At 38.3% G+C, this 17,008-nt stretch overlaps 1 protein-coding gene across 6 annotated transcripts in view; it reads right to left on the bottom strand.

Moving 5' to 3' along the window:
* LOC100748212 (venom dipeptidyl peptidase 4) overlaps positions 1-17,008 on the bottom strand; it is a 310,210-nt gene that overhangs the window by 269,262 nt on the left and 23,940 nt on the right. For 5 of the 6 annotated variants that reach the window (XM_033319882.1, XM_012383458.3, XM_012383459.3 and 2 more), the window contains one exon: positions 1-134. In XM_033319882.1, coding sequence (XP_033175773.1) covers positions 1-134 — 134 coding nt within the window. Of the gene's footprint in view, positions 135-15,136; positions 15,294-17,008 lie in introns of those variants that run through there. The other variant, XM_012383457.3, reaches the window with a different exon arrangement.

Below are 17,008 nucleotides of genomic sequence, written 5' to 3'. Positions count from 1 at the left end.
CTCGAGCCGGAGGAATCCGGGCTTCCGGTTAGAAGAATCGTCGCCGCGACGACTAAGCCGAGCACGACCACGCCGACCAAGCAAGCGGCCAGCAATCGTCGCCAATTCCGCTGCTTGTTCTTCGTCATCAGGTCCTGGAACAATTACCAACACTGGTGTTATACCTGGTCCACTTCGTTCGCAACGAAGTGCACGTGTTCTTTACTCTGCGTTTTGTCTGGGCTGGGAAAGTTAGGAAGCCGACAGATGTTAAAGACAGCAAAATGTTAAGGAGAGCAAGTGGTGTTGCGAGGTTTACGACGAGGATTAAAGATGCTTCATCGTTTACGGTTTTGTGGTTTGTTAGTTTGTGGATCGAAGAATTCGTCGTATTAATCGTCTAATTATTTGACATTGTTATACCGATGTCGGAGAGCGTAGACCTTTCCTCGTACATGGCAGAAGAAAGGTATTGTTAATTAGATGTCATCGATACGGACGATTACAACTAAATTTGCGGGTTTTTACACAAAGTTATATTTTTCTAGGTAGGAAATCGTTTTATTTAAATATTACAGAGTATTGTAGAAAATTTGTTTGTATTGTAGAACATTTCTTTGAACGTATTGCACGCATTCTGTGCAATTTGGCATTTTCAAATTTCCTGCAAACGTACGAAAGTCCGCAGTCTAATTATAATTAACATGGCCTGACAAAAGTAAATCGCTATATGTAGTTTACTATGAGAAATTTGCAAAAGTGCGAGGAAAGGGGGAATATATTTGATCGATCGATTGAGTCAACTGATGATACTTCTCGCTATAGTAACGACAAAATTCTTCGATCAGAATGGGAAATTATTGGTTGGATGATCAATCGCAATCAACAGAGATAAAGATACAACTATGGAAGATTAACAGGGTAAATGGCGACCGATCGAACGCTTTCGTAATATATTTCTAAACGTTGAGTTTCTTATTTCTAAGAAAGCATGAAATCGTTTCGCTACTTATCGCTGATACAAACGTGTCACCTTTTTTCTTCTATCCTGACCTGGGAAAAAAATCCGTTTGAACTGGTAACAATTCTTCGTATTCTTTCGTGTTTACCTTTGGAATCTTTTCAGCGCGACGTTTAACTTCCCTGATGAGAAATTCATTCGTGCATTTCCTCGACCATGGAAAGCATTTCAGGGCAAGATGAAAGCTACGTTAAGCCACGTTCACACGAAGCAAATTTACACGATTACAATCACGTTTTTATTCTTTGCATCATATATGAATATTATCGACTTTTAAAGAGCTACGATAATAAACGTATTATTACGTAGACAATTAGAATTGATTCAGACGAAAATAAACAGCTATATATAATTTTATTTCTTTTCTAAGACGAATGAGAAGAATTGCAAGCGAAATCCATTCGCAGGCCGAAATTAAACAAATAGTAACAATTGTTCGTAATCTCGTCATTACCCGAAAACAGTGCCAATTTTTGAAAATCCACCGAGACGATTTTTCTGTATAAATAAAAAATAGTAAAATCGTTTCCTTTGTTATTTTACTCGCAACGAGGAAAACTCGCAGAACAGACAGAGGTGAAGAACCTCTAACGCGAAAAGCAAAACGAACAACCGGTCAACTTCTTCCCCGACCGAGCCATATCCGCAAGCAAAAGCGGAAACTCCGCGAAGCGACCAACGTTTCGATTTCTACGACGGTTGCACCGACCCCACTGCCATTCCATTCGCGACAGGATCGATCGACACTCGTGCGGTGAACCGCGATCGTTCCATTCCATTCATCCGTTTGATTCTGTGTGAGGATGGCCTAAGGGTTGCGGCACGCGCGATCAACTTTGAATGCAACGGGTAATTCTAAGAACGGACGAGAGGATTCGCCTGGAATAATCATCGTTTGAGCCGTAGCGTGCAATTTTTATATGACAAATCGAGAACGCACGCGGTTGTCTTTTTAATGGAATTCCTTCTTGGCTGTGTAATAATAAATGCTTTTAATACAGCGGAGAAATTGGCAGCAGGAGAAGGAAAGGAAAGAAAAGAAAAACAGTAAAGGAGGCTGAGAACGAAGGCTTACAGATGGATCACAGTCTTAATTATTCGATTATTTAATCGTCTGATCGTAGTAGCTTCGGGTACGTACTAATTAATTGGAAACTATGGGATTCGTTTCGAACAATGGCAAAGACGCGTGCCACGAGGATACGTCAGAATATTACGTAGCAAAAAGAGCAGATTTAATATACATTCGTGTTTGATATATTTAAGTTCAAATTGACTCGAGGCTGAGCAACAGACTGAGTTTACTTTTAGTTTTAATTCCAACTTAGCGAGATTATAAGCATAGGAAGATAAGTTTCGTGTTACTTACGTTAACATGTGAGATAAGATATTGCGAATGGGGATGTAATCACGGAGGCGTGCATCACAAATAAATAACAATATATCTTTTCGCCAGTCTAATACCATATCTTACGTTTTTAATGCGATACGGCGCGAAACACAAGATAGGCAGCGAAAGGAAGCAACTGTTTCTATAAATACGAAAACATACACAATATACTATACAATACAATACGCCCATGCAATATACAATAAATATTCGTGAATGCGTGAAATCAATCCTTCGAATAGTTCATTTAAACAAACGAATGTCCATTTGCATGGTACATTGTTGTCGGATTAAAATAGAAAATAACGATCCTTTCGAAACTTTGATAAATTCGTTCGCACGTAGCAAGCCATTAAACTAATTCAATTTTAAATTGGTCGCTAAAGAGATTGTTTCAATTCAAATAAAATCGCCTAAATGAAATTTTATCTGCACGAAGGATAATTATATTCCTACCTTGTCCGTAATGTAGAGGAATTTCTGATCCTCGTTTGTACATAGATTTATTCGAATAATCGTCCGGATGACTGGTTGTTCGCAAGTAAACCACCGTGAGAGGGTGGCACCTTTCACCCGAGTATTCCTAACGCTATCACGATAAATCTAGATATCCGAGAGTTTCGTGAGAGAAATAGTAGAAACGGTTGAACAGAAGTGGATAAGTGACAGAGGGATTCTTTGCGTTTAGAATTCCCCATCGCGAGTATTTCCACTAGCCTATGTGTGTCTATGTGGTACGCTTAATTCTTCGAACCTTGGAGGCGCAATTTCAACGTTCGCGTACTTATACGTATACTTTAACGAGTTGTTAAGAGTTCAGTGAATGAAGTTTGTTCTTTGGCAAAGACTGGTCTTAAGTTTTGTAGGGGATTTTTCTTTTCAGAAATTTTTCAGAAACAGACGTCGAAGAAAGGCTGGTGTTATTAAGCGTCGACAAAACTGGTCTTAAATCTGCAGATTTTCAAAATATTTACATACGTACCGGGTTTTCCACATTTCTGAATAATTCATTCGGCAGAGACGGATAAGCATAGTAGGTCAACTTGATTCTCGAAGAAACTCTACTCGACGAAACAGGACTCCAGCGTTATTTATACGTATTATACTCGTACATATACTTTAACGAGTTACTAAGTGACTAAAGAATAAAGTTTTCATAGAACTGATCTTAAGCTTTGTACGGAATCATTTTTAAAAAATTTGTCGTCTCTTTCGCAGACATCAAAGTACGAACGCTTGTGCTATTGGAAATTGATAAAACTGGCCTTACATCGATGAACTGGAATTGATAAATCTCATCTTCGGAATATTCGTGCACTGAACTTTCCATATTTCTGAATGATTTGCTTAGAGCTAGATAAGTGACAAATGGGATACCTTGCTCTTAGAATTTTCCCATCGCGAATATTCCAACTCGTCTTACAGTAGGTCATTTAGTTCTCGGCATTCTTGCACTTGTCGTGATCAATAAAAAAATTTATCCGCCACGATAAATCACACGGATTATCCCCTCGTGGGGATTATAGTATTTTTTAAGCGGTCGAAGGATCGTTGGAGAATTTACGGGTAGCGAAGGAAAATGAAATCGTGCTGCGAAGCTCGTGTAATAAAGAGTATAATAAAACGGTGGGATCTTCAGAAATCTCACAGCCACGTACAGCTTCATCCAAAAGTCGTTACCTGATAATTTACATCTGTTTCTTCCGTATAAGTATCGTTATTTATTTTAGAAATAAAGACGCATATTTTTATCGGACGTTACGATTACTATTTTCATCGAAGTTTCGTTATTGGATGAAAAAAATGCGAAAAACACGTATTTCCTATTTTCGTTCGTAGCTCGCATACACAAATTTCCGCGCGAATGGATTACTCGGTAAAAGAAATTACTAAGAATTATTATTTGAACAAAATTTGTTAAGGCTTCAGAACGACTTAAATCTACGTTCGATAATATGCAATTTAAAACATGAAAATTGTTTTTAAATTCCCTATTTCCCAGGGTATTCTGAAAGAAAAAAAAAAATCAGCACTTCTCGTTCCGCCTTTGAGAATAGCCTTCACCCTTTCACGTACTATTCGCCGACTATTTCATTACAGGTAAATTCCATTAAAATTCCTTGAATCAGAGAAAACCTAATTTTTGTAGAAAAGAACAAAGCAGAAAATTTCCTATTCGACACAATAGAGACGAGGGAAGTTCTTTGTGGCTCAATCTTCCATCCGCCACAATATTCTTCCTGCACATTAATTTGTCAAAGAACCTATAACCCACTCGTACAGAGAGCAATGATATAAAGTGCCACGTTCGTGGAACCTAGCTTTTAGATGAAAAATGTTAGCTCTACGGTTCGGTAAAATGTTTTATTTCGTTCAACCGCTGTATATTATTGAAGTGATTAACTTGGGAAAAACGTAACATGATCTATGAATCTCAGCGACATAGTATGACATGACCCAATTACTTTTTCAACAAATTTCAATTCTACACGTGTATGGGTTTCTAGTATAATATCGAATCTAGTCGCGAATATTCCCGATATAATTCACTTGAAACAAATGTCAAATGACTAGTCGATCAATTTTTCGGAGAATTTCCTACCGTACCGTCCAGCAGTCTCTTCCTATTCGTATTTTATTCTACCTACGTAAAAGACAATCGAAATCGCGTTATATCGTTCTTTATTCGCACATCCTTTTTACCCATAGATTTTAATTAAGTAATACAACACACATATAATATCAAGATTATTGACATATGTATAATTTTATGTGCTGGACTGAGTTAGCTGCGTAGTAGTGTATGTAAACTGTTCAGTTAACAATCCGGTGTGGAAGAAGGTGAGACGCGTGCAAGTGTATCGATGAGTATCTTCGAAATCATTTATCAAATAAATATATAACTATTTTAATATAAATTCTAAGCGTAAATTTAACGTTCCTATGCCATTATTTCGGCAATTAAGATCCAAAATTCTCAAGAAAGATATTCCTTAAATTAAAACGATTTAATCGAACCAACGTCTCCAAAGAGACCTCCGTCCGTGCTCAACTTGCAGATTTTCGCAAGAAACCAACGAATATGTTAGAAAAATGAAAATACTGAAAATTAACAACATCGAGCGAAGAGAATAACACGCCGATTATAAAAATGTTAGATGATATCGTGTTCCGTGGCACGATTGTCACATCGAAAGACGAAAAACTCCGTTTTAGCGTCAGTGTAGTCTGTTGTCAGAGGAATTGTCATCGAGTACGATCGTTTGTAGCAGCAGGATGGATCACCGCGCATATGGACAGGTATAAAACTTTTACGAGCATAATTGAGGATTCGCAGCCACTCCGGAAGAACGATAAGAAATATATGGTTGAAACGTGAGGTAATATCCAGCTGGTGTTATTACGACGCCCTTTGGATTCTATATTCTTGGAGAAGTAACAGGCTAATGTATGTCTTTAACGGTGCAAGTTAAACGATCCTCAACACCGTACTTATAAGCCTCTTTTATCAAAATTAAATTTCCCTCTCCCCGCGGGCTCATCCATTCTCAAAGAAGCCCATTAGCAGCGCGTATGGATAAAAAAGGCCTTTCATTAAACAGAATCTCGCCGAACAAAATAATTATTTTCTAAAGGCAACTTTATCTCTGTTGCCTTTTTCACTCGTAAAGGGGAACGGTATCGAATGTTCGCGGTTTTTGCAAACTTCGCTCGGATTGTTTTACACTTCGTGTTACACCGGATTTACGTACTTTGACCATCACGCTGCTTTCCGTCGATATCATTTGTCGCAGGATCCTCAAATATTTATGGAAACAGTTTTCTAAAACGACTCGTTTCATCCCGAACCTGTGATCTATCTGTAATATCTCTGACAACCGGTTTTCTGCTTTAATACTATTAGAGTCTATGATCTTTTTATTGATACTGCGAGATTCTTTTTCGAATCTTTTTGGACGTATCTTTCGAAACGTTTCATTTATTATGCAATTTCGTTGGAATTTCTTGATTTAGTATTCCGACGTGGATATGTAAGTTACCCGAAGCCAATGGTTCTTCGCTATCCTAATTAAACCCTTGCTCTTATCTTCTCGTATAAAATTACAAAATTCTTACAATATTCCTATATACAGTGTGTTCAAATAATACGTTCTGTGCTTCATAGATTTTTACAAAACTGTAACCGCGAGGTCTACGATTCCTCATTGTGTCAAATTTCTCCTAAAAAGTGACGTTATTCTTTGTTCCTACCGTAGAAACATTTTAAAACGATTCATTTTCCTTCGTGTACCTAATTCATAAAGACCGTACTACCGCGTTCTACTTTCCTAAAAAGTCCTGCCGTTTTACGTATTATATTTTCTGTTCCTTTGTACGAAATTCGATCGTAACTTTAACAGGTCTCCATTTACAAAGATATTATGGATGTATACTAAAGATCTTGCGTCCGTGAATCTGAAAGTGGCTATCAAATAAAAAAAGAAAGCGCGAAGTGAATTTCTATGGAAAAATGGCAAAGAAGGACTGGATTCGTCGAGGATAAAACGATCTTGAAAATCACAAGGCGAAAAGAGGTGCGAAAGTAAATCTCATTTATCGAAACTGATGAGACGATATTCTGGAAGAAATTCGACCGGTTAACGATCGATACGAGAACCGGTGGATGCTTTCTGTCGCCACCTTTAAAGTGCTTCTAACCATTTTTTCTGATTTACGCGAGCACCGGTCGTCGAGATTTATCGGGACGTCGCATAAAAGGGTAACGGGATTCGAATACGCAAGAAAAGAGACATAACTTTTTTCCGTACAATTACCTTCTTACGAGATTCTATGAAATATCTATGAAGAAATTTATTGAACCGATCGACAAGTTTTGTCTACTTTTTGCTGCGATAAAGAAAAGTCGACTTCCTTAACTGAAATGTTTATCAATCGATCTACGAATTAATTACTATTTCATTGCTATATAAATAAATGTATAAATTGATTGCTATTATCGTTTAGTATTTGCGGAACATAATTCTCGTTACGCAAATCAATATGGAATTTTCTCTCTTGCCAAGCATTTTGTTAAACGTCTAAACATCTATCGTTACGAAGTTCCTGAAATTATCTTTTCATTAAAAATATACCATTAAACGAATTGTACGCGGTCGTAGCGTTGTCAGAATGTATACCTCGCGATTTTGTCGATTGAAACAAATATTTATCGACATGCAAACATCAAATTGTAAATATTCAAATAAAATACAACGACGAAACATTCCGATGTATCTAAAATAAACAAGAATATAAATCTATTCAGAACAGTCGGCGAAAAATTGTTTCGTTTGGTCTTTCGCGTCAAAATCATCGTCCGCAATTGCTTTTTTTCATTGCAAATGAAATTAACAATGTTTGTACGGCCAATTCTTCCACGAACTATACGAACAATCGTACAAGCGAATTATTTCTGTCGCCGTTTTAATTAACAAAGGAGCAGGTTTCTGATAGGACACGTCGTGAAAGATATCACCATGCGTTTCGCAAAAATGGTAACGCGCCTTAATTCAACGCGTGATATAATCCTCGCAGACGTAAACGCGTATCGATTTGCTATTTTTCTTTTCATTCCGACTGTGTTATAACCGTTCTTCTCTAAATATATTTTAAACGCCGCATTGTGCCCCAGCGATTTATAAATCGAGAAATATCTGTTCGAACAATGGTTGTCCATAAAAGATGAGAGAAAAATATCTCGGCTTTAAAGCAGTCTATATATATATATATATATATATATATATATGTACACATACACACAACATTATATACGTATATATACCTGTGCGGTTGATTAAAGCAAAAGAAGTATGTATATACTCGGTGCAAGGAGCTAGATGGGGGAAAGTAAAGCAGCGGATCTGCGCGATACGCGCACATCATTATGAATGAACCCCGAGTTACTGTAATTACAGAATTTTAATTGGACTCTGGCAACTGCGAAAGTTGTAGGTCGAACGGGAGCAGCAAACTCTAGCCGTAAATCAATTTCATTAAAATATTCCCAATTATATAAAAATATTAGCGGGAACGAGCTGCGTTTTAATACGACGGTCTCTTTTAATTCGGACAGTTTTAACTGTTCCCAAGGTTCCTAGAGTTTGCGTTTCGAAACGTATCGCGTGATCGGCCGGAAGTAAATAAAACGCATCGCGAATTTTATTTCCAGGAAAATTGTGCAGAATTAATAGAAAACACGGCGTACGAATTATTCTGCAAACCGGTATTGACCAAACATTTATGAATTTCTCACGTACCTGAGATTTTAAATAAATACTCCAGAATTCAAGATTTCGAAAGTTATTAGGTTGTCCGAAAAGTGTCTTTCTTTTACAGACGCGTCTTTTACAACGACGCATCTTTATACAAACATGAAACCCAATTTGTCGAACGTTGTGATCTTTAGTTTGATAGAACGAAATAGATCGGACGTAATTCGACAAAATAATATAAAACGGAAAATTTTGTGCATTCGTTATTTCCTTATAAAACGAAAGAAACTTTTCGAACGACCTAATAAAAATCCTGAAGAAAAATTCACTCGTCTAAGAATGTAACTGAGAAATAAATTACCTGCTTGAAAATTCGGTTATCAGGTGCGTTCAAAATTCAGATACTCGGGAAATTGCCGAATTCTCGGGTACTCGGAAACTCGGGTACTCGGAAACTCGGGTACTCGGAAACTCGGGTACTCGGGAAATTTAGGTACGAAAATTTGGTTACCAGACAACTCGTATATCTACAAACATATACACAGAAACTAGAGAACTTGACTTTCTGAGAAACTGAGAATGTCGCGTGGTTTAGACGCAGAAAAGCGTGTTAAAACGCGGAAATTATTCGTACAATCCTAATAGTGATGTTATTTGATCGTTATTTTAGATGTTATTAGATCGTTAGTTTAATTCAATTAGTACTAATCCTCGTATGCGATCAATGTTATTGCTATATCCGAAATATGATAGGAAGACGGTCCAAATCAAATTACGAAAATCCAAATCCGATATCAATATCAAAGATAATTTTGACGTAGCATTGGTGAAAAACCTATTGAATTTCGTAATTGCTGTCACATTTCGCAAGAGACTGACTCGTCACGTTTCTCACCTGTAGCATTCCACCATTTACCATGTTTGATGTTCACTTTATAACTTTAGAATGTCGCGGCTGATTGGCATCGAATCACCTTTGCAAGATCGCCGTAGCAGCAACAGAATTTAATAATATGCAAAGTCATTCTTAGCGTGTTTTTATTGGACCGAATAATCGTTCATCGCGGATCCAGCCTGATGACTAGAGCGTCCTAATTATTCGTAGTCATCGATAGCGAGTAGAGGTCGTGTATTTAATGAGTAATTAATACAGCAATGTAATATACCAAAAGATATATTCGTGTATAATTATCATATCAGGATTATGTATTAATTTGTAATAGCATATTTTCCATATTGAAACACTTACGGCGATGATCGAACGACGAAACCTATTTTACCTGAAAGCAAAATCGACTTCCTCCTTCTTCTTTTTTCCCCCTCATTACTTTCTTTTCTTTTTTTACTCGTTGAAACGTGTATTTGCCGGAACGCGCGTCAATTTAGAAACTTCGACAGACTTCCGTTGGAATAAACGATCGATTTATCGTGACTGGACCGTATTCAAAACCAATTACTAATCGAGCACCGTGAACATTTGCACCGGGAACTTCCACAATGCTGCCGGTTGAATGACCTGGTTCGCATCCGTGTGAAAGAGGTATTAATCTCCGAAGGGTGAGCACATCTCTTCGCATCTTCGTTCGCTTGGCTGGCTTTCACTGGGAGATAGGCATAGGCACTTAATTGCATCCTTTCTCTTCGCGATGTTGAATACCGAAGCACCTACTTACCTGTTCTTCGTACGCCAGTTCCACGACGATAGGTGCGTTCCTGTATCAATGCTGTTTGACCTTTTCAACTCAGCGTCTCAATGGTGAAATTGCACGTACCAACTTACCGTACCTTTGTAACGGTATCCGTAGAAATAGGATTCCGGTGAAATCCGTATCGTAATGATTTTTGCGTCTGTTTACAACCCTTTCACATCCGACGTCGCGTGCAGACAATATCGCACTTTAACGAGTCGTCGAGTATCCGAGTCATAAACGCGTTTGTTTTTCGGTAAAACTGATCTTCAGTTTCAGCGTACCGTGCTCTTGCTTGTGAAGATGTCGGAGAAATCGTGCTTTTGTGTTATTTTATTATTTTTTTTAGTAGTCGATAAAAAGATGTTTTTCCCGGGGTTCAGCTTCTCCGGAAAGGCGAGATAGTTTAGTTTCTTAGAAAGTCAAGTTCTTTCTACTTGCGAAACGGTGTTTCGTTATACAGTTCGATCGTTCTATGCAAAGTTCAAAATTGTATTTTAAAACGTTGAAGCGTAGGTGAGTGAAATAATAGCAGGCTACGTGCAGTCGTCGATTAAAGTGTCATTAAGCCGCGTGAGTTAACTCACGAGACTGGTACGTGTGAGCCACGAATGGGACAGAAATTGCATGCTTCTAATATCAGCGTGGTCTTCCTTTTACATTTTTCTTTTTCTTTCCTGTACAGATAGCATCGAGGAACAATGGAAGAATAGATTGCAACAGTACCGTAGCTCGATGCATCGTCGTTGTTCTAAAGACAGTGTTCGCATCTCAACCTTGACGACTTTCACATGCAAGTGTTGCCCAATCCGTAAATTCGACCCTGACAAACGGGACCGGTTCCAGGCGCAACTATGATATCCCGTTGGTTTTCCAATGTCGTTGCATAATCGTGCAATAAAAGTACTCCACTTTGCGATTAAATGTTACTCCAGTTCATTGAATCGCTCTTAATTGAATCGTACTTTTTTATCGATAGGAAATGTCACAAGTTCGAACAGATACGACAGGATAATTGTTAGCACGGTTTCTCGTTACGACAAAGATTCTTTTCAGAGCAGCTACTCTTCCGATTGAAACGAAAATTAGTTAAAATACAAATTGAAGGAGTTGCCGTGTGGTTGTCCAACGTTTACGAACGTTGCATGGAATCTTCGAATCATTTTCTATGGTAGAACAATTTCTTAAATTCGAGGAACATACGAAAGGATCGTTAATGACGTGATTTCTCATTTTCACGGTGTCACAGCTTTTTATTTCGAACGTCAAACTCGAAGAAAATTGAAACGTACGTATATCATACATAATGTGTATAATATACAACACGTTCGGAAACGTCAAAGTGCACAGTGGACTCCTATATGCCATTTTCCTACAGGTCCCATTTTCCTACAGGTTGGGACCTTTTCGAATCTGCTTATGTAAAATAAATTAAATACAGAGAACGCAACATGATCTCTTACGACTATCAAACGGCTTCCACGAAGCGAAACTTTCGTATTGGAAATAACATTGGATTCATGAATACATATTGAACTTGATCCCACCAGTGCTAGCGAGATATAATACCCGTTTTTCGAAAATGTATCTGGCCAACCAAAGTACCTATCATAAATATCGGCCTGTAATTAACCGAACTCGATCCACAACATCGTTACATATTTTGGTTTCGATAATTCGCTTTGTACATCGCATTATTCCGTATGATTAGCTGTACAGCTTCTTCGTTCGACTCTAATTTCGGACAATCGGAGCACCGGCAATTTCACGAAAAACCGATATCCCAGCATTTACCGAAACCAACGCAACTCGATATGTAATTGCGTAGATTCGCAAACCAAACCAATTTCAAAACGGAAACGATGCACGAAATGCTGCAACTTTTCGTTCGATAAGCTTCGGTGTTACATGCAAACGAGACACACGAGGGTTCCGCGATGTTTTCTTTTCTCATAGAATCGGAAAATCGAACTGCGAACAGCGTGAAAACCGTTGTCTATCCGGAGACGCGTATCCCGTGGCGTCATTATCAATTGAGTTTGCAACGCGGTCTCGCAGGAATGCGAATGTTTCACGTAACATGTATTTTCCCCCTCGTTCGCGTTTACGACTTGTTTCCATGTAATCGTTTTATCGGATTCGGTGTCAAGGGTATGAAAAGCACTGGCTGATCAAGCAATTATTTATTAACCGGACGTGTACGTACGGTGGCCCACGAAAGCGTTCCAACACTTGCCATAGAGAGCTTTTACATATCGAGTTCATGTTATCGTTGAAAACGATTTGAAGTTTCACTCACGATGCTACGAAGGAACATGATAAGACGATTACGCAAAAGATTAAGACGGAAACTTCCGGTGTTAATATAATCGGAGATATTTAAGTTGCAAGTTACATATAACGATATATATATATATATAGCAAGTAATAAAATACATTATCGATAGGTTTTTTAATTTAGGTTTCTAGCCTCAGGTTGATCGCTGCCAAAAAGGTGATTACTGTTGCTCGTAATTACTCTTTCGTCGTTAATTTGCATATTTTGATGAGATTCGCGTATACCGTTACTACAAATCGACCAAAGATGAACACGTGTGTATCATTGCAAATAATGTAAAATGTATTTCGAGCGGAATTCTTCCATCCAATTTTCACTTCTGACGTTATTAATGGCAAACATATACGGCTAGTAGATATCGATAGCAACGGTAGTTAACGCGAAGCGGTATAATATAAAGTTTTGAACGTTCAAATACTCGTACACGGTTCTGTACATTGCTTTATACACGCGTTTACCAGAGTTTCGAGGTTTCTAATTAAACGAAAGGATCGATCGTTAATCATTGGAGACATAAACAGTGGACAGATAAGGATCGCGGATATAAAGTTTCGCAGGTATATTAGTCGAAAATGATCCTAACAAGCTAAATGAAATTCCGAATAACGCGGAGAACTTAAGCTGCCGATTATTTCAAAGGATTTTAAATCCTCCGGCGATTTTATCTCTTCGTCCGTTCAACTTTCGAATAACTCGCGCAAATTGGACGAGATTTCACGTGAAATGAAAAATTAAGCTACCTAATTAATCTAAGAGGTTGAAGCCGGTGTTTCACGGAATATACATAGCTCTGTCCTGCGGCTTTTGACGTCACTTGAAGCGCACGACGATAGTTAGAGAGTAATTTAAGCTCGTGGTAGCTGTTACAGGATAAAATTACGTGATTCTTACACGAAATAAGGAAATGACAACGGATCAATCCGTGAGATAGCACGTTTTGTAGTGTTATTAAAAATTGAACAGCTCGTAACGAAAGTAATCCTTATCCACGTTGATCTTTCTCCGAAAGTAAACAAAATAATACTTTGGTATCGTCAATAATACTGTCGGTACGGATGAAAATAAAGATACTGTAATCAATAACGAGACTAAAAAGGCCACGTTACGAATTTAACTTCTGACTAATGAAATGTATTGTTGTTTACGAGATTGAAAAAAAGGTTCTCGATTTATCGTGAGCTTCTCGATTAACGAGAAATCATAAAATATTAATAAGCAGTAACGAGAAACGAAATAGAAAATTGAAAATACAGGATGTTTGCGCCAGCTGGGAATGAGTAAAGGGTTTTAGTACGACGAATCGATACTCAATAACGATCGTCGTTCGAAAAAAAAAAAAAAAAAGAACGAAAAAAGAAAGATGCAAAAGCAATCCGAATCGTTTGGCGAAACGTATTCGTACTCAAACAAAGTTCGAGCAAGATCAAAGTGATTTTTTACTATTTACAGCTTCGCATCTCACAACTGCCTTCTCAAATGATTCGTCCAATAATTCCTGCAACGCTATACAACTCTCATCGACATTGCGCGTAACGTCGAATTGCTTTTATTCGTGATTCGTCGTCGGTAAACTTAAAAGACAAAAAGAAAAGAAAAAAGGAATTTTCAACACCAACTTCGCCCGACTAACTCGTCCGTGTAACTTCGACATTCCTAACGGATTAAAAACCTAACTAAAACCAATAACGACTTACAGACGCGAACTATACTTATGTGCTTCGAGCAGAAATACGTATATCGTTTACTTGTGATATATCAATATGTAATTTCTCCTGTCTCGTTGCTTATAGCTATCGGATTCATTTGGCGAAAAAAGTAAGCGACCGCGCGTGCGCCACGACCACGCGATACGAAATTCCCTGGCATACGAAAGTAATCGCGAAATTCTCCACGAAATTATAACGCGTACAACTACCATTTTAACGACGCGATAAAATTCCCAAGAACCTCCCTAGAATTAAACAATCGTCCCGCATTTGCTAATATACACGAGCATCTGGATGAAAATCGTTTTAAATTACGCTCGCTTAATCAGGCCAAATGATGAAAAATGCCTGACTTTCGAAATCGTTAATCGAGCAACGAGGGAAATGCCTACTTTTCTCTGTAATCGTTCGTAAAAAGTCTGACAAAATCAGAGGAACGCGTGTCTCCGGTTCATCGTACGAGCCGTTCACAGGCTAAGACGCGATATCTCCAATTGTTGAGGTTTTTTTTAATTTTAACGTCAAAACACTTTGACGCTTGTCTCGCACAATGTCATCAATTTTCTCTGCTTTCTGTTTCGTAGAGTTGACCGATTTGCAAATAACTAGCTCGTACATGCAGAAGAACGCAGATAACCTCGTTCCATTAAGTCGATCGAACAACACGGAATTAGCGTCGTATCGGCGAGAAAAGGTGAATTTGACTGACAGCTAAAGAATAACGCGGCATTTTCGTAGAAAGTAAGAAAAAGTGAACGCTCACGTGTCGGAGGTAACGAACTGGAAACGGCATCTAAGCGGTTCGACGTGTCACTGGTTAATCCAACTCGATACAGCCCTCTCGTATCACTTAAATAGGATTCACTGAATGGATATCGATGGAGATCGGTTGCTTCGGAAGGAAAAATCTGGCAATCGAACACGCGCGTACGATCGCACGTCCGTACGTCGCGCGACTCCTTCCTTCTCAGTCTTTCTCACGCGAGTGCCAGTTCGACAGAGTTCGGCCGTACTCGGTTTTCTTCGCCGCGGCAAATCGTCGCGCTTAGATCCCGTAGAAAGGAGAAGTTTCACCATGTGCAACGAGCAACTGCGCTGGTTTAGTCTCGTCGATTTACTCGCGTGATTTTACTTGCATTTGCAATAATTTTATACGAAATTGCAACAGAGAACGAAACGTTGCGTGACAGTTTCGATTGAAAATTTCTGTTTAGAGATACCTAGGAATATTAAAAATTTCAACCCTAAGAATTCATGGTATGAGAACTCAGGTATCTGAGATTTTAAATACGTTGGAATTTAATATTTGACGATTTAGATAGATAACAATAAAATTGCACAAAAATTTAGATACCTTGAGGTGCGATTAAATATAGGAATTTAGATATCTAAAGAATTCGAGTCCGACATTCCAGGTACTCGGTACTCATTTTCTACCCAACTGTATTTTTCTAGCGTTACAATACATTTGAAGAAATGAGCGAAATATCACAGAGAAATCTAGAAATTCGAGAGTCGCAGTAGCGTTGGTAACTCGGATATCTGACAGATTTATAGATGTTCGAGTACTAAAGAACTCAGGTACTTGGTGCGAATTCAGGTACATAAAGATTCAAAGGTATCGAAGAAGAAGATTTCAAGCCACGCAGTGCCTTTTACGCACATTTAACTGAACCACATTTAAATGTGAAGAAAAATCTCGATTTCGATTCAACACCAAAATCAAAATTCGCTGGTCACGTTCGCGAACCAATGTCAACGCGTCTTCGCGTTTTCGCGTTTCACAGCGCGGCATTGATTCAGGACATATAGTATGCAGTTTTTCCTGAAACTCGATATCGCAGGCTCCAACGCGAGTAAAAGTCTGTTTATCAAATCTTTGTTAGTATTTTCTCTACTCCCTGGCTCGGTTTAAGTATCTCGAGTACTTACTGTGCTATCTAGACACACACGGTACATTGAAGTAAACAACGCCAATGCCGGGAACGATCTTTCCGTCATTTCGTAAGTGACATGCAGAAATCGTTTATTCTCTCTACTGTTTCGCCGGATATGGTGCTGATATTTACTGAGAATGGAGTTTTAAAATTTTCGCGGAATAAAGGTGATCGGAAATCCATTTTTCAACCAAGTCGCAATTACGAATGGATTTGATTAAAAAAATAAAGAGCATCCAGTGTAGCAGTTTGTAGCTTGAAATACATTACACAGCAATGCGATATAATAACTTTCTGACATAGAAGAAGTATAATTACCAGTTGGTTTGAGTCGAGCAGAAATACGTATATCGTTTACTTGTGATATATCAATATGTAATTTCTCCTGTCTCGTTGCTTATAGCTATCGGATTCATTTGGCGAAAAAAGTAAGCGACCGCGCGTGCGCCACGACCACGCGATACGAAATTCCCTGGCATACGAAAGTAATCGCGAAATTCTCCACGAAATTATAACGCGTACAACTACCATTTTAACGACGCGATAAAATTCCCAAGAACCTCCCTAGAATTAAACAATCGTCCCGCATTTGCTAATATACACGAGCATCTGGATGAAAATCGTTTTAAATTACGCTCGCTTAATCAGGCCAAATGATGAAAAATGCCTGACTTTCGAAATCGTTAATCGAGCAACGA

Source organism: Bombus impatiens, unplaced genomic scaffold, assembly GCF_000188095.3.
Source record: "Bombus impatiens unplaced genomic scaffold, BIMP_2.2 scf_0217, whole genome shotgun sequence".
Lineage (NCBI taxonomy): Eukaryota > Metazoa > Arthropoda > Insecta > Hymenoptera > Apidae > Bombus > Bombus impatiens.
This window is presented reverse-complemented; position numbering and strand designations above follow the sequence as displayed.